This window comes from Watersipora subatra, chromosome 4 (assembly GCF_963576615.1).
Source record: "Watersipora subatra chromosome 4, tzWatSuba1.1, whole genome shotgun sequence".
Taxonomy (NCBI): Eukaryota; Metazoa; Bryozoa; class Gymnolaemata; order Cheilostomatida; family Watersiporidae; genus Watersipora; species Watersipora subatra.
Window position 1 is genome coordinate 7,582,306 of NC_088711.1, and position 24,501 is coordinate 7,606,806.

The window sequence follows — 24,501 nt, forward strand, 5'->3', positions numbered from 1 at the left end:
TCCGCTACAAGATCAAAATGTCATGTGGGATGGCTGTTTCCCATAGCATCTGAAGCACCACTGCCAAGTCCTAACAAGGACAAAACATGACTGACTGTCAGGAGTATATTTTTATTATTGATCACAGGTTTACACCGCAACAAATCAACTTGAGATATATATATATATACGGTTGCAAATTCTCAAAGAAAAATCCGTTTTCTACACTTTGCAGAAAACATCGCATTGATGTTAAATTGAATATTGTTCTAGGAAGGGGAAGAGGTATCTTTCTCAGAAAATGACCTCGCCATGACACTATCTCGCAAGCAGAAAATCAACACACCTATGAAGGAGTAACGACTTTTATTTTACCAGTAGATTAAAATGTATTTTGCTGTACATGCTATATTTACATAGAATAAAGGATATAATACAACAGCTAAGGAAATAGGTAAGCTTTTCTTGTACATGATTATAATCGTAGAAATGCGTAACATTGTACAATTGAATACAAATTCTGAAGTCTAAAAATTATTTTACACAGCATGGAAATCCTAATTTAGGCAGAAAATGTTCAGTTTAGCTTGGTAGATCGGGGTGCACCAAAAGGTCCTGTTCGTCCTAATTCATCCACCGCACGAACAGCAAAATGGTATTTGTGACCAGTTTGAAACTGAGTCAAGGTGCAGGCCATTGGCAATGGTAAGGCTTTTAAATCACCAACCTACAAAAGGAGATACTCACAGCTGTAACTGCCTTGTTGGTATATGTTCTAGGTACTGAGGCTTTTGTAATAACACTGGGTGCAGAAATAGCCATTTTGCATTGCAATTTAATGAGACATGCACCAACCGAACCAACCATAACATGACAATTTAACTTAGGAGTTATATTTTTGCTAATCGTTGAAAATTCCAACATCTCAATGAATCACATTTTTTTCTAATAATTATGTTTACGATATTCACATGAAAAACTAGATTTACCTTTTAAAGATATTGTTAGGACACCGGAAAAGGTTCCAAATGGCAGCACCGATGTTTGTTTTTATTCCGCAAAGATGGAAATAGCCATTTACGGTAAATACTTTTATTAAATTGCCGGGCAGAATTATTTGTGAATAGAAATATTGATCAGACATCATTGGAAATATTGGGTTAAATGATCCTCTAGAAACTAATCATGGTGATGAAGTTTTACTGGAGGTCATTCACTTTCAATGTTGTAAAGCAAACGAATGCTACAGTGAAAATGTTGATGGAAGACCTAGCAAACAAGCTTCTACAAGTGTAGTAGAATAATCCAAGCAGAAATCCACAATCCACAGAAATACATTCGGAGCAATCCACAGAAATACATTCCAACTCTTGCGGCTACTGTTTAAATCTTGTGGATTGTGATTTGGTTAAGTATGGTAACTAAGCAAGATGCAGGTATATCATAGCGAATAGGATTGCATTTGGTGTACCTTTGGGTTATGATTACCCTATTATACAATTTTTTCGCCAAGCAATTTACAACATGCTGATTTTTCACTCTCTCCATATGAAATATTTTCCGCCATACGAAATCAACAAAAATTTCTCTTGAAACTTAAGTTTGGCAGTCAGTGTGTTGATCACGTCAGAATAAGAAATATACCGATATGTTATTTGCCGAAATCCCTCTAACAATAAATGAAAGAGATACAATACTCGATTTCGCTCAGTTATTCGTTATTAGTTATTGTGAAAATGAAACTGGAAACAGATAGGTGATAAAAATAAATGGAGTGGATACAATGCTTGATCTTGCTCAGTTCGACATTATTAGTTATTGTGAAAACAAAACCGGAAACAGGTGATAGAATTTTAGCATTGCAAAAGTTGAAGGTCTGTAAAGTAGTTAAAAATACATACTAAAACTTAGCTCAAAGTATGTGCTTAGTAAGCTAAATTCAGCTCAGTTAAATTCAATGTTTATTTTAAACGTCAGTCTTGAAGGTAAGAACTCCCTACGGTATGTACTGCACATATTACATTGTAATGTTACATTTTGTCGCAAACCATAACCACTGAATGCATTTAAGTTACTGTAGGTAACTATAGTTACTAAGGTTAACATAATATTTGTTTCTAATATGTACAGTACCGTACATGTAGCATGTACAGTATATAAAATTTGGATATTTTTCACCAAGGGGTGTTTGCATTAAATGATTACTATGAATTTTTATACCAATCTATACGACATTGTTGCCTTACGATGCCAACATATGAAAATAAGTAAAATCGTATTGCGAGGGTCCACTGTACTATCAAGTATTAAATGTGCTACCTTTATAATTTGTGTGATTGCAACTATCACTAGCATCAGTTCTTATAAACATCTGTGATTAACGCTAAGGAATTTAAACAGTTTGGCAATTTAATTCTCGAAGGATTAACTAGAAATTTACATTCAACTTTTGGATACATTCTCATCTTTCACAACAACCTAAGTCACCTTTCAAATCTACCTAAATATCATTGACAGCATGAATGGAAAAATTTATTTTAATAGTTTTAAATATGCAGCTGCATACATGGTTTCCATGACAGATTATGTAACTTTTTGACAGCGTGAAACACAGCACAAAAACAACCGACAGCTCGTAATGGCTTAAATAACATGCAATTACCTTTTTCCATTCCAAGCCAGTTATCGGTCCTGGCCGCTCCTTGTATCCAAATATTTGATAGGTAGCAATACGTGCATGATTTTTGGTAAGAGTCATGCTCCACTGTAAGACTATTCCTGCAATAGCAGCACTATATTCCAGTGCTCCAGTGAACAAATTTTTTTAAAGTATTACTAAATCAGTATAGCAGTCAACAGCAATGGACAGAAGAACAGCAAGAACAATAGCTCAGAATACTGACGAAGATATAAACAATGAAGTACTCACTTGAATGACAATTTTCTATAACACAAGTATCAATAGTTTGACAAAAACCAAGTAATTCTTTGAAACAAATGCTGAATTGTCTGCCTTCCTGCAACAAAGTTAGGTCAATCTCAATTGGACCTACCATCCTCCTTGGAAGTGAGTTCTAGGCGAGGAGCATTGGGCTTGAGCAAGTCACCAGACTGTCCAGTCAAGGGACATTGAGGTAGAGGAGCTGGGTGGATAGGTTGGGGTGTTGACACCATGGTAGACTGACTTCTAAGTGTTTCTACAGCAGCAACACCGCTACATTGCCAATACTAACGCTTATATAATCCTACCTAAATTAGGTTTCACTGCTGAACAATAGGCTGTCACAACTGAGGTTCTACCAAATCACTAGTGAGAAAAGACCAGCTTATGTAAAACTGGAATAGGAAAGTTGCTTCATACATGTCATAAAAAATGCTCAAATCATACATTTGACAGTAACATGATACAAAATTAAAAAATCTCTTGGCATGCATTGACCATCAAGAACACACACTAAATCGGACCCCTAATAAGTCAGTTGCTTGATGTTCAGTTTTAGTTAAAACTCTTTTTAACTTTGAAATGTTTAAACTTTAAAACTGATACAAATTCATTTTTCAAGTCTAACAATTTAAATAATGACATTGATATAGTTTATAATGAACTTCAAAAAATGGAACAATGGTGTAATACAAACTAATTAATGATAAATATGGACAAAAGAATGCACATTGTAATCAGAAATTATCAAAAGCAAATTAAATTAGAAATCAATAAAATTATTTAAATTGGAGTTAAAAGAGACATTTTATCTTCGATAAAATTCTTAGGAATTCATGTGGACAGTCACCTGGTATGGGATACACACATTAATAAGCTAAATAAGCAGATCGAATCTAATAGATGTTCTAAACTTTTACCCAGAAGTGTTATGAAACTAATATACAACGCGTTTATCAACTCTAAAATTAGTTACTGTCTGGAGTCATGGAAAATGCTCCAGTTTTTTATTTGAAAAAAAATTAATATCACGAAAACGTCTAATGCGCATAATCTTTAATAAACCTCCATGATTTTGTCTTGGTCTCTATTTGTTCAGCTGTTTGTGTTCTGTTGATAAACTTTACCAGTATAAAATTATCTCGATGACTCATTCAAAATTTTATTCAAGTGATGACAAAGCAAAAAAGATTCACACTATAACACCGGATTTTCAAAAACCAATCTACCTTTACCATTATTTTTTACTGTTTCCAATAAAAAAACTATTGAATACAGAGCACCATCACAATGAAACAGTCTGCCAATAGACTTACGCAAAACTTCTGCATTTACTAGTTTTAGAGTTAACGTTAAAATCCATTTGTTAAGCTTGTATTAATTCAGACCTACGCCAATTCCTGTGGATCCAGCACCTCGACTAGCTGCGGTGCTACTGCGCAAGTGGGCCTCACCATGCCTTATAAAGTAGGAACTAAGCGTTCATTTATTTTGTTCAACTTAATCAATATTATAACCATCTCTTCATTTTGCTTAATGTTATATCTCTACAAAGATTACAAGAATAATTCTTCTTGAAACGGCCACGAACTTAATCAAATGAGTTATATCAAGTTTGAGACGCCCATTTTTTTAATCTAAATATAATTCCAGAATAAAATAGATTTTGTATTAACCTTTGAAAATACAAATGAGCCATAGATTTCAACTAATACTGTTCGGCTTTGGATATATAATTATTTTCATAGCCACAAAAAATGATTTTAATGTTTCATCTTTGGATAAAGTGAATCACTGAGAATCTTATGAGGTTATTTACTTGCTTTTTAGTAACTATTATTGCCACTATAATTGATTCACATTAAACTTTATTTTAACCTTGAGATTATGTAATTATCACAGCTGTAATAACAATGTAATCATTTAAACTGTTGTTAAATGATTTATAATGGAGTATAAATTACTCAAAATGGTGAAAGATATTTAACTTTACTGTTAGTATACCACTCCACTGCCTTGATGCTACATTAGGCTTCTAATAGATCTGTGTGTTGGTAGGCTGTAAAAAGACTTCAAGCCTTTGTAATAAGTAATTTATGCTATTCACTTTAACTCTTTGCATGCAATCAGCTGGGCAACAAATGCATTGCAAACACATAATATCTCACCAGATGTTGGCTTAGAACGGCCAACACAAGCGGAAGACATTGGCGATGTTGGCTTGGATGAGTCCTCCTCCGATGTCAAATCTATCACCTCATTACTAGCTGATGATGCTATCTTTTGTCCAGAATTAATGGTTTTGCTAGGTGGCTTCAGTGATGGCGAAGACTTGATGTGCTGCGTAGCAAACATATCAAAGATTATGCTTGCTGCAAATTTAACAGAAACGAAACTGTTAACAGCAATATGATGTCTCATGAAATGAAGAAGAACCATACCCTGTTAGCAGCAGCAGCAGCTGCTGCAATCCTGGCCTTATCTTCAGCAGCCTTTTTGGCAGCTTGCTCAGCAAGCCTTACCGCATTTGCCTCAGACTGCTGTTTCGCCTGCCAATCATCTCGCCCTTTGTTCACAGCTGCCAACAGTTTTGCAGACTCGATAGCTTTGCGCTGTTCTGATAAAGCTTTGTGTGAGAGCACTGTGCTTTTGACAACTTTGACTCCCGAATGATTCAGCGGTACTTGCAGCTAAAAATTAATCGTAGATCCATGAATGAAAATAAACAAAACGGAAAGTTGACAATTTCAACGCAACTAGTTTACCCTGGAGTGATACCAATACTTACATTAAAAAATTATCAAATACAGTGGAATCTCATTTCTCGAACATAATCCGTTAGAGAAGGTTGTTCGAAAACCGAGTTGTTCGAGATCCAAAACAATTATTACCATTTGAATTAATGTATGTAAATTTTAATCCGTTCCAAGCTGAGATAACTGCCATAAAGTATTGTTTTAACATTTTACACCATAAACTGTACTGCATACTACATACTAAAAAAAAATAAATATGGGTGGATATAGATCGTGTTCATTTTTAATAAAATACTTTCTATCTATGATGATGAAAACAAAACAAAAAGTAAACATTTCGTATGTTTTGCTCTTAAAATATCGAAAACAATCTACGTTAAGATACGATACCAAAAATTGAATAATTAATAACGAAACAGTGAAAAATGCAACAGATCAGTTACATCATAAACCCTGTGAGAAAGAAAATATAAACAGCAATGGCACGTTCACCTCACAATTTTTAAGGAGAATTTTCCTCCATAACAATTTAGGGTAACGCGACTGGAGGAGTTGTCTCTCAAGCAAAATCTCTTCAGCAGAGGGACGTCGTCTCAGATGGTTCCTTCCTTTTTGTAAAGAATTGATGAAGCGTAATTTGCTTCTCCCTTTGTTAACGAATGTTTCCATGCTGTTTCCGGAGCTGTTCCAATTGTTTAATTCTAATGCGCATGCTTCGATTTGGTCAAGAATAGAATTCATGTTCAAGATCCGAGATGAACAAATCTCATTTTTTTCGGTAAAAAACTGAATTGGTCGAAAACTGAAGTGTTCGAGAACCGAGGTTCCACTGTATATAGAATACTTATGGATAAATGGTGAACCTAAAAATTTTGTTTAATTTTGTTTGTGACAACTTTCTACCCATCAAAAACTAAATGCAACTTTTATTCTCAATGGGATTTCAATTACACCAACTAACTTTCATTAAAACGAATGGATGAACGATATGGGTGATATGTATGGGTGATCATCGAAGAAACATCGTGATCACTTTCAGCAGTCATATCGCAAGTTTGGGTAAAATTCAGTAAAAGCGTTACGTGATCAGTAATTTTAGCCTAATAGGTAGCTTTACAAGCCTGATATGTATTGTTAGTTTAATCACTCGGGGAGTTGCTGAGACTTGTGTCCTCCAGCTATTCAAATAAAGATAGAAAAATAGCATCCAAAAAAGGTTGATGCCCTTTGCAAGGCTATTTTAGAAAATGCTGTAACTGACAGTCACCAATGAAGTTCAAGTACGTAAAATAAAAAGGTAATACATAATATAGTAACACACCTTTTCCACACTCAGCTGAGTACTGACTGATCGTTGTGCAGGCCTTATATTAATCAGTTTTAGTTTTTCTCGTACAGATTTCATTTCATGCAAAATCTTTTGAATCTTCTTGGAGTCCATATTGTTTTTAATTCTTAGTTCCTTGTGTCGCTGCTTAAGCTCTTCATGATAGCTATCTTTGACAACATCTGATTTGATAATGGCATCATAAAAAGAAGCTAGACCCTGCAAAATCCAGAACACCATGGAGAACAGCGTCAGAACTAAAAGTTTAATAAATACTACGTAATTTTCCCATACTACTAATTTAGAGAGAAAAAATGCTAAAAAACCACTTCTGTTCTCAGAGACATGGAATTTCCATGGCTTACATTCTTTTTTAGATGTATCGGCTCTAAACCATCATCCTCTTCATCATCAATTATCTCATGTATTACAGGCTTGGAGGTAGGTTCGTCTAATGCAGTGCTTAGGTGTGAGATCAGCTAAAAATGGAATAGCAATGCTGTGCTCAATTAAATAGCAATTCAGTTAACCAAGTATTAAATTAACGTGTTACAAAAACTAATAATGAAACGTATGCATGAACAGTTCATCAAAAGCCGTTTGATAAGTCAAGTATATATAGTCTTTGCTGTTTGGCAAAAAGTTAGTAACACAATTAGTGAGCAAGCTCAGTATCATGGGCCTACCGTGAGCACTAAATATGCAAAAGATCATCAACTAATAACATCTTCATAGTAATGCATGAGCCAATCTTGATTTAAACTAATTGATTAAAAACGAGCAACCTTACCATAATCTGGATAACAAATTTCAACTTGGGCGTACAATTTGGTGGTCAAATGGATATTAAAACAAAGATTGAAATTACTTAACAATCGATATTCTACAGCGCAGTAATAGGATTATAAATATACAGAAAAGTCTTTAATTTTTATGAAAATGAGAACAGCTGTTTCATCAACACTTGGGGAACAAAAAAGCAATATTTTTAGAGCTGTTTTTCTTGATGATTTAGGCATTCCGTATACAATACTTCTAAAGTTGAATTGAATAATTAGCAAGCTCTTTGTCTTGAGTTTTGAGATGACTGTTTGAGTAAAAGCGCCTATTGCTAGCTTAGCAATTGCCAATAATTCAGCTAAGTTAGAAGATGAAAGGTGGAAGCTGAAGTTAAGGTTTAAGGCTACACTTCGCGAAAAGTATAGCCAAAGCATAGTGCACATATATTTGCTATAGCTACACACCAGTGTTACTAGGCAATGTGGCGTGTTGACAAGTAAATTGATCCAATGAGAATTGGCCTCAGTTGTGTGAAGGCCATGACGTGCTTGCTGGATTCCCTATGACTGCTATCCAAGTATGAACTTATGTATTATCTGATAAGAATCAGCAACAACTTGAGATAATCAATAAGGTTTGTGAAGTTATTTGCATTGCGAATTTCGCTCAACAAAGAAATGCTTTACATTAATGATGAAAACAAGCAGTTCCAAAATATTTTAGGTTCACAGGAAATCAAACTAAAGAAAAGAAGAGTTTGACAGATTTAAATGTTAAAACCATTGAATAAAGGGTTTTATAAAAAGTTTCTCTTTACATTAGTGACGATCTTAGATAAAACTAGCTTGTTTGGAAATGAAGAAAATAGATTAAGAATTGTTAGAATCATATATTTCACTCGATCACAGATGTGTTGATTTCCTCTCTACTGACATAAACTAAGAAAATAAAAGGCACTGTTAGAATCCCACCATTTCATTTGGCAACGCACCATTTCTAACATCATGAAGCAATATAGGGTATGCACATTGCAACAGTACTAACTTGGAACTTGTTTTTGTGGGTGCTGAGTTAATTAGTGATTTTGTCTTTAGTGGTTTCTTAAAGGCATCTACCATAAAACCTCTATTTAAATGCCATAGCGCTCTATTTTTCATTCTTTTCCCTAGAGTGGTGTTCAAAAAGATGTTGCGTTCAAATAGAGGCTGGCGTTGTATAATTTTTCAAATAGCTCGTCAGAATTTTGTGAAGGTAAATTTAACAGTTTTACGGGCGAAGCGAATGTCGTCATATTTTGCACTCCCCTTCAGGCGGAGCTATATTAACCCTTTTGAATGCAACAAATCTGTTAACTCTTCTCTATCTCTAAATGAATATGCATCGGGAAGTCAAGAAATATCTCTACCAGTTGATATCTATTGCTCGCAATTAATCTGCGATGATATTATAACCTGTGCCTTGCTTTGCAATTTGCTAAAGCTTTCAATTTTCTATTTCATTCTAAATTTGAAGGCATACTTTTTTATAACTATTATTAATAATGTTGCATAAAAGCTCATTGCAGTCATTGATATGTTTACAGCCAAAACTGGTTTTTATGTGCAATAGAATAGGAATTAGGAGCGTCGATCCATTGTAAGCCGTATTCAGATAATTACAAGGATGCTATCAAATAATATGCTATAAATTTGCAAATTTATTAGTTATACATGTACAATAACATTCTAGCAAATGCTACAATTATATATTCAAGAACACATGAAATAAACTAACCACACTTTTACGTGTTGCATTTCGCACAAATGATAAAATGTTAGCCACATGGGTGCTAAGCACGACCTTAGCCTAAAACTAGTTGTTTATATTCCATCATAAACGTCAACCGCTTTTTACATACGTCAAAATATTAAGACCGGGTTAAACAAGGGACTTTTACTAGCCTGATACAGTTATTAATTATTTTTATGGTGTTGCTTTCAAAGTTTTAATGGAAAACTAAAAACTTGGAATTGGAAAATGGTTTTGATACCAACAGAAGCGACAAAAGAATTAATTTTTATTGATGCATTCGAGTCATTATTAGTACGATTTTTTGGGCACTTCCTTACTGATTACATGCTATTTTGGGTTCGTAAAGATCAAAGAATGTCAATGTATTGGTCAAATGGAGGTTGAGTTCAATGAAAAGGTGGCGCTTTACTTTTCAACCCTGATCCTACAGTGGCAGGCAAATGGAGCTGGTGTTCAAATAAAGGTGGCATTCAATTAGAGGTTTTACGCTATCTTTGAGCTAGAATGCTAGAACACAAATTTGTATGGAATTTTAATTAGTGCAAACTTCTGTTAGTCATCATAACTCAAAATATGAGTTATTATCCTAAACACTTTAATTATGATACAGTAAAAAGGGGACAAGGGCCACAGAACTGATTTATCAGTACTGATAGGCATAGCAAATAGTAAGACGTTTCAGACCTATGGAGGTAATCCCAAAAGTTTTTTGTAGGTAAATAAGTTTTATGCCCTAAACCTCGATTTGGAAAGTGCGAAAGGGATTCGCCAGAAATTAGTGGGGTCATCAACAGATAATGGGATTACAGAATTTTAATAGATAAACTGCAAAAAAGTGGCCCATCTGACATAACGATTGCGCTTAACATTAAAGATATTTCATTTCATTGTTCGCAATTTTTATTTGTGTAGGATGGACAGTTACCGCTATACTTATTTTATAGAGCAAATTCAGTTATTTGATAACCATTCATATTTAGTTCCTTGATAAGTTTGAAATATAGCATTGCTGGAATTAAGTTCATACAACAGCATTAACGGGCAGCAAAAGAGAAAATCGATGACAGTGTAGTGACAATACAGTAATGGCACTGTCAGAATGCAAATGTGAGCCCCGCTAATCAGTCTTGCAATTGCGCCTAACGAAGTATTAATGTCTAGCCGACAGCGCAGAATCTATAATAAAATTTTCTCTTAATGAAACCATTGTAAATCTTTGTGTGCAATGCAAGATATGTTACTGCTTAGTCGCATCTCGGTTAACAGTACGCAATTCACAACCTGCTTAGGAACACTTGACAAACACATGTTTCAATAAATTCAATTCGCAGTTTAGTGAGCAAGTCCAATATGCCATGAACAACTATGTGCACTACAAGTTACAAACCAAAAAGATATGAACTGGTTTTTCTTCAGTCTAATCATTATTAAGAAAAAAGCAAACAAATCGTTATCACAATTTTTTTCACTAAAAATCATCAAGCTTAATTCCACATTTATTGAGCTGATAATTATGTATTCAATAAACAGGACATAAAGTTTCTTATCACATATATATATATGTATCTGCTCAGTATAGTATCAATCAAAACTTGATGCTCTGATAACGAAGCTTACACTTAAAAAAACATTTGGTAGGTAATTACTAACCTTGTTTAACCTATCATCAGGTTCTACCGCAGATGAGGAAAGCTTGGCTTTTTTGCAAGGGATGTGTCCATCTTCATCATCAGATGTGATGCAGGTGCTACCCTTATGATCAACATACAGTTTGTGAGATTCCCTCTTACATTTGTGAACCATTGTTGGTTCTGTAAAATTTGCATCACCTAAATTTTGACACTCTTTCAACTCAGGTTCAAGACCTAGCTCTGAGGAATTTGCACTGCTAGGTGTATTCAGATCCTTCATGCAACGCTTTAGTTTGCTACTAGCATTTTTTTGATTTGATCTTTCTGTGGACTTCTGACAAATCAAGGTTGGCTCATCGTTTAGCTGCGGTGGAGAGATGACTTCATCATTGACATCTGCTCTGAGCTCTTCTGGTGATAGGAGCGGCTGAGTGTTGCTGGGTAAATGTTCGGCTGATGCATCTAAATTAAAATCACTAGATGTCAACACAATTACAATAGGCGATGAATTTTCGGAATCTCCTCCTGGCTTAGTGGTTAATTCTGCTGTAGCTGAAAGTTTGACGTCGGAATTCACTGGGCAGTCGCTGTTTTTCGGCAGTCCTAAAGACCTTGTTTGGTTCAAGGTGTGAGAAGATTGTTCCGATGAGCCCACTTTACTGAGCCCATTTTTTTGAGGATTATCACAAATTAATGACTTTGTTGATTTCAAACAATTATTTAATATTCCTGAATTGTTCTCAAAATCTTGCTCTGTTGTGGATCTATTTTCGTCAACTATTATAGGTTCCGAGTTCTTTTTAGTATTTGCTGCAATCACAGCTTGAATTTCATTATTACTTGCCTGTTGTGTAACGTCATTACTACTGACTATAGGTGCTTTATGAATAGTCACAGAGGATACATCTTCTGAAGACTTGTCAGGTCTTGTTTCATTATATAACGTAGAAGGTAGAGATTTTAAAATTGGTAATGTGTTAGAAACCTTCAACGCGGGGACTGACTTGAAAGCGGCTTCTGTTGTATTGGTGGACTGACTTGTACTCAACAATTGCTTGCTGTTTGATTGCATTTCATTAGCAGCTAGAGTGTTCACAGCTGTGCAAGAAGAGGCAGGTTGACTGTTAGAATCATCCATTAAGTCAATGCCTGAAATAAAAATTGTAAAAGAAATAAGGTGCATTGCAAGTTTGAAATTAAACCAGCTTATTAGTGTGAAACAGGCAATGAAGCTAGCTTCAAGCAAAGGTTTTCTGAAAATTGGAAAACACAGATACAAACATCACTTTGATATGCAGTTAAGGCGTCAGTACATAAAACCATCTTTATACCTTCCAATAGGGTATCATCGCAATTTTGCGCTTCTGCATCTTCTTCTTCAGATTCTCCAAGAATGGCATCCCCATTAGTTTCATCTACGGTGACAACTTCAGATGCTTGTCGTTGCAACTGGTGGTCAGCACTGTTTTTGTATCCATTAGATAAGTGGCTTTCTAATGGCACCATTTTTTTAGCATGCCTTTCAGGAGATTGTCCAGTAGCACTTTTGTTTAGACCATTCAGCACAGATTGAAGTCCAGCTTTAAATCTTCGACCAATTGCTTCTGGGACTGTGGAGGTTGGACAACTTTCCATTTTATGTCTCCTAAATGTCTACAAACCATTAACACGGAGAACATACAACCTTGTCAGGCTGCAAACTAACAACACAAATTTTGATTTAGGGCAAGTGAAGTATTAACAACTATTTTTATTTGATATCTTACATGCGGGAATGGCCAAAAGCTTCTACATGGAATGCTTAGGGATGAAAAGAATGCCTATCAAACCGGAATGCTAAAACAAAATGGCATGACCAAAGGCATATAACAGCTATTTAAAGCACACCTACAAAATGAAGACTGGAAACTAAAGTGAGGAGGCAGATGAGAATTTCCAAAACGAAAGTCTTTTAAAAAACTATTTAGTGAGTGGATAGTTGATATGCAGCTGAATAATAGAAATGAACAGTAGTATGCGAGAAACATGAAATTGAAGCTTATTTCTTCAAACCATCTGTAGGCAAAAATAAATGGATTATTTTAGAAGGACTTCAGCAAAAGTGCTTTTATTCATTTCCAGTATAAGATCTAAGACTATTGAATGTCGATATTTAGCTGACCACTCAAAAATGTTTATATACAAACCAGTGTTAGCTTGATATATATCATCGATATATATCGCCGATAGATATGCTATTTTTGAGTAAAAAAGATCGATATTTTTGAAAAATATCCATTTTATCATTCCGTTGTCACCTTACAACTATTACTAACAGTCTAAAAATGCTAAATAACACCTAAAATCATCAAATACTTGCATAGGGTCCTATTAGGCTTACCCAACACAGACAAACAAAGACAGCCAGAACAAGGAGGTGACATTGGCTACAGTCCGCTAGACCAATTAATTAATGTTTGAGTTGAGAAGAGTTTTTCAGATCTAAATTGTATTCCTTCATCCCAGTACTATCTCCCTAACCTGATTATCTCATCTCATGTTAAACTGTTATATTTTATTGCCTTATTAGAAGACCAGCCTGCTGAAAACCCTTTGAACTTCATAATCCATGACTTTGAAATGAACAATTTGACAACCAGAAACGGATTTGTAAACACATTACACTGAGATGACAGAGTAACTCATCTCATCATTTTCTGTAAAAATCTTTTAATGAATATTTTAAAGGATTCTGGCTCAATATAAAATCTATAAATATGATGATATAACTCTGACTGCTAGTGTTGAGTGTGTGTTTTCATCATGTGGACTGGTTCACAGCAAGTTGAGAAATCGTCTCAGTGTGGTGAAGGCTAGCAAGCTGGTGTTTGTTTACAAATACCTAAACTAGACAAGAGTAGGACATTAGAACATGCTGGGACTATTATAGTGTGTATTTACTATTTGCACTATTTTGTTTGCACTTTGCATTCATGTCATGATTTCCAATCCAATCTTTGACGAACATTTTCATATTTATAAATATTATTATACTAGGCTTACAATAAATCAAGTGTTTGGTATTAAACATTGCTGACTGGTCCCATACAACATTTAAAATACGTCAATCACAATGTAAACGCTATACAAGTTCGACCTAGCTTCAATTTTTTTTCAAAAATGTCATTTGTTTCAAAAATATCATAAATATCAATAACCCTTTCGCGGGCAAATTTTCAAAACTAAATCAGACCCCCATGGGCGAATTAATTTTCCAAAAAACCAATTTTTTTTTAAAAGGTTCATACACTTTTCTGTGTGTTATTATGTGCATATATCTATGTTTAAAGGTGCATATGTATACATGTATATGTCCATAGGCATATATATATATATATATTATAAACGAATAAAAATGTATAACATAAAATATATGCTTTTCATAATAATTGTCTATTTACGAATGATATTTTCGAAAGCATTCTCCTTTACAAAGGCCCACATCACAGTCTTTGCACCATGTACTTATTCGTGTAACAAAGAGCTCCCACAAAGATGTACTTCCTGGATTGACAGGCTCAAAAAACTTTTCAAAATACTCTACTGATTGAGCATCTACTGGAGTAAATACTGGGCCTGTCACTGCTATAAACTGCTGAATTGTAGGAGATTTATCTCTGTTCATGTTGGTTATATTCTTCCAGGCACTGGCATCACTCCTACTCACATCCTCATCAATACCGCTACCAGCCTCTTCATTACTGTCACTTCCAATTGTAGTCATTCCAATCACAATCCGAACCTGATTCACTGTCATCTTTTGCTACTAAATCTAAAAAGTCACTGTCAGCTCTGAATCTCTTAGTAATTTCGGTACTAGTACTTGCTTTATTAGAATAATCTCGGGAGGTTGTTTTAGAAGTCGCCATGACGGTAAACTAAATTCAAACTCTCGAAAAATTCGGTAAATAAAAGCTAAAACCGAACCAAGAAAAATAAAAGTTGATAAATTATTTAGAACAATTTTCTAATTTTTTTTAAAAGTTTATTTAGTTATCACTGCTGAAAACGATCGTTTTTTTTCAACCTTGAAGTCAATTTTTGAGGCTAACCAAAACTACTATATCGTAGCTTGCTATTGGTAACAAAAGTAAACAAAAACCGGCATTTAGCTAACCAGAAACGGCAATAATAAAATACGTTACTGAAACGACAAAAACGTCGCACTGCCCATTAGCAGCCGTATCGCGAAGCGACAAAAACGTAGCTCTGCCCGCGAAAGGGTTAAGTATCAAAAATATCAATAAATATCATGATATATATATCAGTGATATATTTTTAAAAATAACGATATTTTTGCCAACCCTGATACAAACACCATTTAAACTTGCAAATCATTTGCTAAATTATTTTGAGTACAAATAAATACTAACTTGTTTATCCCAGTATTAAAAAGTGAGTTGAAAAAATCATTATTCCTATCTATAGCAATCTGACATAGAGGTGCGCGAACCAGTATGCCACAACACTATTAAAGATGTGGTTGCGTCAAAAAGGTCGATTTAATGAAATTAAGACCAATAAAAGGCTAAAACATCAGCTACAATTTGATGTCATTTTGTCTTTGTAGACTAACCCTGTCCAGAGATATATGCGTGTAAATGAGGCCATCTTTTAATAAGTTCAGATTCCAGCGGGTGCTTCATTCGTGACGTAACAAGTGATACATGTGAAAAGAGTCCACGAACGATAAATATAAGATCTCTTCTTTAGCCAATCATCGGGACGAAATTTTTATATAGGTCATGTTAATTGTTATCGCTTGTAAAACAGTTTGTCTGTGATGTCAAAGATTCTCGATGTTAGGGAGATTTACTAATTGAATTTGATTTACTAGCCAGAATTACTAGTTAGTTACACGCATCGACTACTAATAGATTCTACTAGTAGATTCTAGTAGCTACATGCATCGACATATTTATTTTATACTAATCATCAGACAAGTTATGGTTAGAGCTGACAGGCGTCAGCAGCGTTAAGGGGTGGTCACACGAGCGCCGAACCGAACTAAATGACGCAAAACGACGTCGTTTTCAGCTCTAAAAAGTTCGGCTGAGGACATTTCTGGCCGAAACGAACTATTTCGGTACTGCTCGAAATTTCGTGCCGAACCCTTGCTCTTATTGGCTGGTTAAAATTCTAAAATTCTAGCGAGCACGCGTCACATTTCTTCTTACGTGCGTGTGAGTAAAGTTAAAAAAGAAATGGGACGATACTTTTATTTCATTAAATAAACAACATGAAGCAATTTACGACAAGGTTCACCCGGACTTGTGATTGGGTTGCATAAATGTAAGATGTTGCACTTAAGTTTTGCATAAATGTATGGGAATGGTTGTGATTTTCTTTCGTGTAGAATATAAGTAATGTGTCATATTCATCCTGATGAACTATCGTTGACTGATTTATTTATGTAAAACCACAGTACTATGATAAAGACTGTTTTTGTTTGTTATGTACTCAGCATAGAAAAACATTCATATGTTAATAAAAAATATAATTATGTTGATGGGAAGGGTTAGCAAAATATTTGTATCGAGTGATTTATTTTGAGCAGCCGAACGATCTTCTGATAAATCTGCTGTTTAATTATAATTTATAATTGTTCCTCAAAGTTCTTTTTGTTTACAATAGAAATATTTAACTCAAATACATAACAACTACTAATGAAACCGTGTCCTGTCTCTATACGTATGGTATCTAGGAAGCGAAGTTACTTCGGTGGCCGTGTGACATGTGCCACGAACCGAACCATCCTCCGAACCGATCCTACGTCGGTTCGGTGCTCGTGTGACAACGCCTTTATGCTGCACAGGAAGATAGGAGAATGGAGGTAAATTTATCTTCAACTTTGAGTATCCTATACATATATTCTAAGCTAACGGTAATAATTTTAGTATTCATGAATACATCTACTAATAAGTAAAATTATAACTCTTTGCTATCACAACTATCGTTGCATAATTTTGTAATCGTTTCAGAACTTTTTATCATTTCACCTAGCTATAGCATTTTCTTTGGCATTTTTAGCTAGTAAATTTGATTAAGATTAGAATTTATGTTCAGTGTGTAAAAAGTGAGGAAAACCGATTGATCAATGCTCATCTTCAACTCTCAGAAACAAAGCTTCGAATTGTTGGCTTGGCATATTTATGCTTTTATTAAACATTTATTCGTTTTGAAAATTACACTTGCAATCTATCTAACTCTTAAATTGAAAGCTTTCAGTAAATATGCGTTAGAACGACATATATATATATATATGAATGACATTTATTACATTTGTTTTAATGTTGCAGGATGTTTATGTTTACAGGTTCACTAGAAGAGCAGTCGTGTCGGTCTGGAAACTGCCATAAATGGGAAAGAGAGTGCTGCACAAACCATGTTTTATTTGAGTTTGCTGCAGTAGACTAATTTGTCCTATTATATGAACTGAAACTATGTGAATGGCCGCGACATGGATGGATGTTTTTAATAAGAACTTTGTGCTGCGATGAAAATTGTTTGGCTTGTAAAAATTATATAATAAAATGATATTGTTGAAGACAACGCAATACATGATTTGCAGAACATATTAAATACATTATAGCCCTGTTATCATCTGTGCTAAAATCTTCTCTGATATATGGATTTATGAAGTGTAATCAGAGCTGTATTGGCAGGTACTTCTGCATAGCTCGACTCAACTTCAACAGACCAAATACGTATCAAGTTGAAAAAATTTTATGCTCCATCCTTCTAAGTGAAAACAGGTGAGCCCACAAACCGCCAACCAGGTGCAATAATGGTTTTATTAATCCTTAACCAGAATCGGTGGGTTAATTGATTTCGACGAACTTGACGTTGTTTTGCATTCACTATTTCGGTCAACTCATAAAACCATTCGTTTTTTTCTTGAATTAACTAAACGAATGAACCAGTAAAATTTTCTACAAATTGATACTAATAATGACTAGATAACATAGACTATACATGACTTTTTGGGATGCAGTTGGTTTCGTCATATATTCGAACATAGGGTATTATTTTCAAAGATGGCGACGTGCCTATTTTATTTAGTAGCTAGTTTCCGGTGGACGTGTAGCAACTGAGAACTTAGCTGATACAAAAGCGGTGATGAAATAAGCTAACTCGACGACCTAATTACCGTAGACCAACAGAATTGGTAGTTAGTACTCAAATGTTTACACAGCATTTAGAAGAAGTTAATATGACAAGTTTTCAATTTCCCTTATTTGAGGTGGTTGAAACATTCATAATAATGTATCTGTAGCTGGATTTAAAATTTTATTTTAGCTAACATGAGCAAATACAAAATAAAATATATAGCATGAGAGCCGCGTAAAACTAGATTTTTATCGCTTTAGCCGATGTGAATACGAGAGATAGAAACAGATTGTATCAATCGTTACATCATTTTGGGCAAGTCTGGGCATGTTTTTATCGCCTGAACGTTTTTACCGCGATCAATTTTTTTTTATTTCAATCTTCAAATATCTTGACGATGAGATCGCCTAACACAACAAACAACATATCAACTGACAGACAAAAAAATACTTGGTTTTAAAATCAACTCAAATTTGACGCAACCACATCTTTAAAATCATATTACAACAACTATCATTTTTCCGATAGAAATAGTATTATAATATGAACTGATTTTATTATAACTGCATCTTGCTTCAAGAGTTTTCAGTTTTATTACTATTATATAGGTTATCTTATAAAATCGAAGACTATTTCATCAAACTTTTTTTTAGTTCATCTAATTTTTTGTCGCCAAGATCCAGTAATACTTGTACTCTCATAAAATAACTGAGAATACTGCTGAGTTTATTGTCGGTAAGAGTATGACTATAAGGTAAGGTAAGAATATAAAAAATTAATGAGTAGATTTCCGAACCAGTACAAAGAGGCTAGTAAACTGAGTGACTACAATGGAAGAGCATATAACTTCATTCAAATGTTAACTTGTGTTGAAGCTGAAAATCAATCTCGTTTCATATAGGCCAATTAGTCATAAAATATTTTATACCACTGACATTTAAAATTCAGGGCACTTATGTTGTTGAAGAATATCCGTTCAATTTCAAAATATTTGTTTTTATTATTAATACTTTCAGTAGGATAAGTCATTCTGTAGTGCGCATATTCCTTTGGTAAGATATCCATTGGTGCTATTTTCAGACCATCGCCAGACAAGTAAAATACGATAAACGTACATTTAATGGAACAAAATTCAACAGCACTTTCATTTTTAAATAAGGCTCACACAATAAGTTTATGCTGTCTTGTACATATAAAGTATAAAATGCATTGTTTGTTTTGACAATAACTTAGTAAAGCACCATATCACAATGTTTGTGGAATAACGGACTTGTGTATGTGGCTTGTAAATACAGACGCTTTTGGGATACAATTTTAATCCATTCCGGGTTTGGTATTGTATGGCGAAAAAAATCGTGTGAAAGGGTATAGAAAACATAGTAATTATATAATGCAAACATCCCCTGGTAAAAATGGTCAACATTTTATATAAGTGCTGTACATATTAAAAGTTAGTAACCAAATGGTATGTTAACCTTAGTAACTATAGTTACCTGCAGTAAATTTAGTGTATTTGGTGTATTTATTTAATGATCTGCATTAAAATCTAACATTACAATGTACCACTATATGCGGTATGTATCGCAATATGCGGTACATATCGCAGAGTTCTTCCCTTCGAAATAGACATATGTAAGCTTTTATATGTATTTTTAACTATGTATGTATTATTTTAGTGAATTTCAACTTTTTATCATCAAGTTTTATCACCTATCAGTTTCCAGCTTCGTTGTCACTATAAATTTTAGCCAACCACATTAAAACCTTTTTCAACCTAAGTCAGCAAGAAAGCTCGAGCGATGCTGTTCTCGAAAATGTTCTTTTTAATATGTAATAAAGCGGATTTTTGTTAAGTTAAGAGAGGTTGTCTGACCACTGACCTGTTTGAAGGGATCGCAACTTCAACTTTGCAACCAGTTTTAAAAGGAAAATATTTCTGTTTTTCACACGAAAAATGCTGAACTGAGAGAAATCGGTCATCATGTTTCTTTCGGACGTTGCGAAAATGTTTTTAGCGAACAGCATTGGTAATCATATCCTGAGTGTGCACAGTATTTGGATTTAAATGCTGTCCATTGTTTTTAACTGTTTACTGAGTAAGCTATAAAATAGTCAGAACAAACTTTCCTAAAGCAGAGGTTTCAGTAAATAACTACTAATTTGTACTTTCTTTTGATATTTTGTCATGATAATTGATTCCTGAATAAGCCTTATAAATATCCGAAAGGGGCTCATTTGTTATTTCCCTGTTAGTCGATGGTGCTCAGCAATGGGCTTGAGAGGCTCAAAATCTTAAAACGAAATCTTTGTTGAATGCTTATAAGTTTCTTTTTATTTCGATATTGTTTTGTCATTCTCAATAGGGTTAGCATAGAATTTCATCTATCACAATTTTTGTGCTTCACAAACATTTTCTTCTTGTGGATATTTCGATGCGATAGTTAAGAAGAAATTAAAATAGCATAGTTGAGAGAACCTTGATGACATAATTGCATTTATATAAGAAAATTTCTACTTATGATCCCTTTAACAAATGAATCTTTCAACATGCATGGTAAAATTTGAGGGAATATTGGACCAAGCAACCGAAACACTGTCGCAGTTTTTAATTTACATTTCAATTTAAATTTGAAGACATATTTTCATTTTATATCTTTATTTAACAATATTGCATAAAAGCTCGTTGCACTCATTGATATATTTGCTACAGTTTACAGCTAAAACTAGCTTTTTATGTGCAATGGAAGTGGAGTTATGAGCATCGATCCATTGTAAGCCGTGTTAAGATAGCCGCAAGGATTCTATCAAATAACATGCTATAAATCTGTATATTTATAAGTTATATAATGATAATCTACCAAATGATACAAACATGTATTCATGAACAAGTGACATAAACGAACCATACTTATATTACATGCGGAAACAAAGATTTACATTTCCAAAACAAAAATATTTGCATTGTTTGTTTGGATAGACGCGCTCGGATTCTTGCTTTCGAACATATTTCAGTTGTCCAATACCTTCCACAAGATCTTCTGGTCTCAACTTTTTTTCTGCACTGCTGAGCTAGTCGATATTAGCGCCCAAACAATTTCTTGGCAGAACAAATCTTTTACGCGCTGCATTTAGCCTAAATACAACGCGTTAAAGTTTGCTCACTAAAGTTTGCTACCTTTAGTCCAAAACTTGCAAACCGTTTTTATATGCATGTTCTTCGAAGTATTAAGACCGCGGTAAACAAGGAACTACTATTAGCCCGAGACAGATATAAATTATTTCTATGGTTTTGCTTTCCAAGTTCATCTACCAACGTAAATTTGAACTGTTCTTATATGTGTATGTAGGCAACTTCGACGTATTAAGACCACGTTAAACAAGGAGGTACTATTAGCCTGAGACCGTTATTGATTATTTCTATGGTGTTACTTTCGAAGTTTTCACGGAAAAAAAAGCAAAAAAGCTTTGGAGTTGGACAACAAGAGAATTTATTGTTATTAATGTAAGCGATTCATTATTAACACGATTTTGTGGACATTTTTCTACTGATCAATTAATATTATGGACTCGTAAAGATAAAATAATGTCCAAGTGGTGGTCAAATGGAGGTGACGTTCAAATAGAGGGTGGCGCTCTGTTTTTCAACCCTGCGCTCGTAGTGGCGATCAAATAGAGGTGGCGTTCAAATAGAGATAGCATTCAATTAGAGGTGGTGTTCAATTAGAGGTTTTACAGTATATAAAATTATGTGCGAACTACAGGTAAATTAGTAGAGTAGAGCTACTAGCAGTTTCACACAACGTACGAATAAAAGCTAGATACACAAGAGCAAATAAAAGACAAAGAAATAAAAAAGGCATGAAATATTTAAGCACATTCTTCCTTGTTGTGATAGATACTGTTGATTATGCGAAATATAAATACCAGCTTTCTAGTTTTTCAGTACCCTTCTTTTTTTAGTAATTTTGTTTTTGAATGAACAGAACAAAAGAGGAGAATACTTTTTCGATGCTTACACTGGAACTAATTGCAATGAAGAGCTTTTGTTAGTATTGTCAAAAATCATTGTCAATACCAGTAAGAACTTCCACCATGTAATGGGTGTTACCCTATTGACTTCTTCATCGGTAAAGCGATGTGGCATAAAAAAGAGCCTCTTTTACTTGATGATTTATCAAGAGTGGTAGAAACTTTAAAATTCACTGACTGCACATGCATGTCAATGTTATAGACTTCCCCCTCAGTCAAGTGCTCATTTCCATTTGGGCTTGAACAGATAAGACAAATAATGATCTGGTGCTACATTGGCATCCACAATACACATGCAGTCAACTACCGTTATCACACTTGCTAGTTCATGACAGGTGCATTTACAGATTTGTTACCCACACATCAAAACAAGATTGTTTGTCGAGAAACGCTGATTTATGCAAATGCATACCAAAGAAAAATTTTAAAAAAAATTGATTTAAATTAATGCTTTAAATGATTTGATTTTTTATGTCAACCCTGATGAAGGGGCTAGGAAAATAAAAAGGGAAAACATAAAAAATGTAAAAATAAAGAAGACTGAAGCCAAGCTAGTTTACAATTTACTCAGTTGAGGTCAGAGCATACTGCCTTGCATATTACTATCTTCACTTTTATCTTTGAACTGTCAAATCATTGAGACTATACTTTTATTCATTAATCTCCAAGGTTAATTGACAATAAAAACCGCTTCAGTGACTAAAAATGTAATAAGTCAGTTTGCTGCACATATGATATAGTATTTTGATCTTATATAACAGCTGCAATTTTATGTTGTGTATATCTACTTGGAAAAACTATTCAGAGGTTATTATGGGTTTTTCTGGTGAGAAATCTACCGAAAAGCTTAACCTAAAGTGAACGCTCATGGAAAGATTTGCCCCAACATCTGACAGTTTTGACACATGAAAGTATGAAACAGATCTCAAAATGAATCAAACTTGTACTTAACAGTTAGAATATAGTAGAAAAACTATTATGATAGTGTGTTGAAATATGTCTATTTATAGAATGGCAACTTTAAAAAGGCCACAATTAGTAGCCGAATTTTAATCATTCTTACCTCCTTGTTGCTTACTATTTATTTTGGCAATTGACAGCCATATTGATCAATTTGATTTTAGTTATGAAGAAATATTGCATGAAGTAAAATGCATGTCAGTTTCGTTCAGCGTAGTTTTTGTATAAATATTGCGAAGGATAACAACACCGCAGTTGACACTCAATCTATTTGTTTAATTATAGCGTACACAATTAGTTTTAAGCTGCATGTATCAGCACTTCAAAGTAAAGACGACCAATTACAACGTGAATAACAAATAGTTAATGTTGGTGCCGAACTACGTGGTATATCACCATAATAAAAAATACTTGACAAATATTTAGCAGCCCTTCACTCTGTAATAGATGGCAAACTGTGCAATAGAAGTGTTTCAATAAAATATTAGGCCTCCGCTGAACAGCTTAATAAAAATAATGTTAAGAAAATAACATGTTATATTTAAGCCCTATATAAGACAGCTATTTGCACTAATGAAGAGCGTTAAAACGCCGGCTTTTATATTAAAGATGATTTCATTGAGTCCGTGAAAAGATGTAAATATAGAGCTAACATCATCGATGAACTAAGAGACAATATGCCTAAGCAAGTGTGAGTTGTTCAATCTACCTATTGCAAAACACTTACAGCGTGATGACCTCCTATCCGCGCACGCCGCCATTTTCGACTTTAACTTACATACGCGTAGTATTTGACTTACTACCTACAGACTTACTCTGTGGAATGACAATTAAAATCTCGTGTTCCATTGGCTGATCCGTTCTAGGTTGAGAGCGGTCTATTTTCAAATAACCTACATAACTAGCCAATGAATGAATACGAATGTAGCAAATATAACAAGGTTTTCAAGTTTGGTGGGGCTATACATTGAGCGTGCCGCAGCAATCTAATCGTTAGAGCGAAAATTCGGGAAACATAGGGGATTTTTTTCTAGGTCGGTGCCCTAGTTTGATATGAGTCTATTAACTCTTCTATACTGCTAGCGATGTGTAAGTGTAGTACATTGTCCAACATGTTGTTTGTTGGATGTACGTAGTAGAGAGACATGAATCGCCTAT

General features: G+C 34.2%; 1 protein-coding gene across 1 annotated transcript; it reads right to left on the reverse strand.

Annotated features, from left to right (window-relative positions):
- Positions 1–89: 89 nt before the first annotated feature.
- On the reverse strand, positions 90–24,095 carry LOC137395244 (activating transcription factor 7-interacting protein 2-like). The gene is made up of 10 exons (XM_068082097.1): positions 24,071–24,095; positions 12,537–12,858; positions 11,225–12,354; positions 7,369–7,482; positions 6,998–7,222; positions 5,362–5,610; positions 5,089–5,260; positions 3,033–3,176; positions 2,642–2,757; positions 90–706 (listed from the first exon to the last, which is right to left on the reverse strand). The coding sequence occupies exons 2-10, from the start codon at positions 12,838–12,840 to the stop codon at positions 557–559; spliced, it is 2,604 nt and encodes an 867-aa protein (XP_067938198.1). The 5' UTR covers positions 12,841–12,858; positions 24,071–24,095; the 3' UTR covers positions 90–556.
- Between the last annotated feature and the right edge of the window lie 406 nt (positions 24,096–24,501).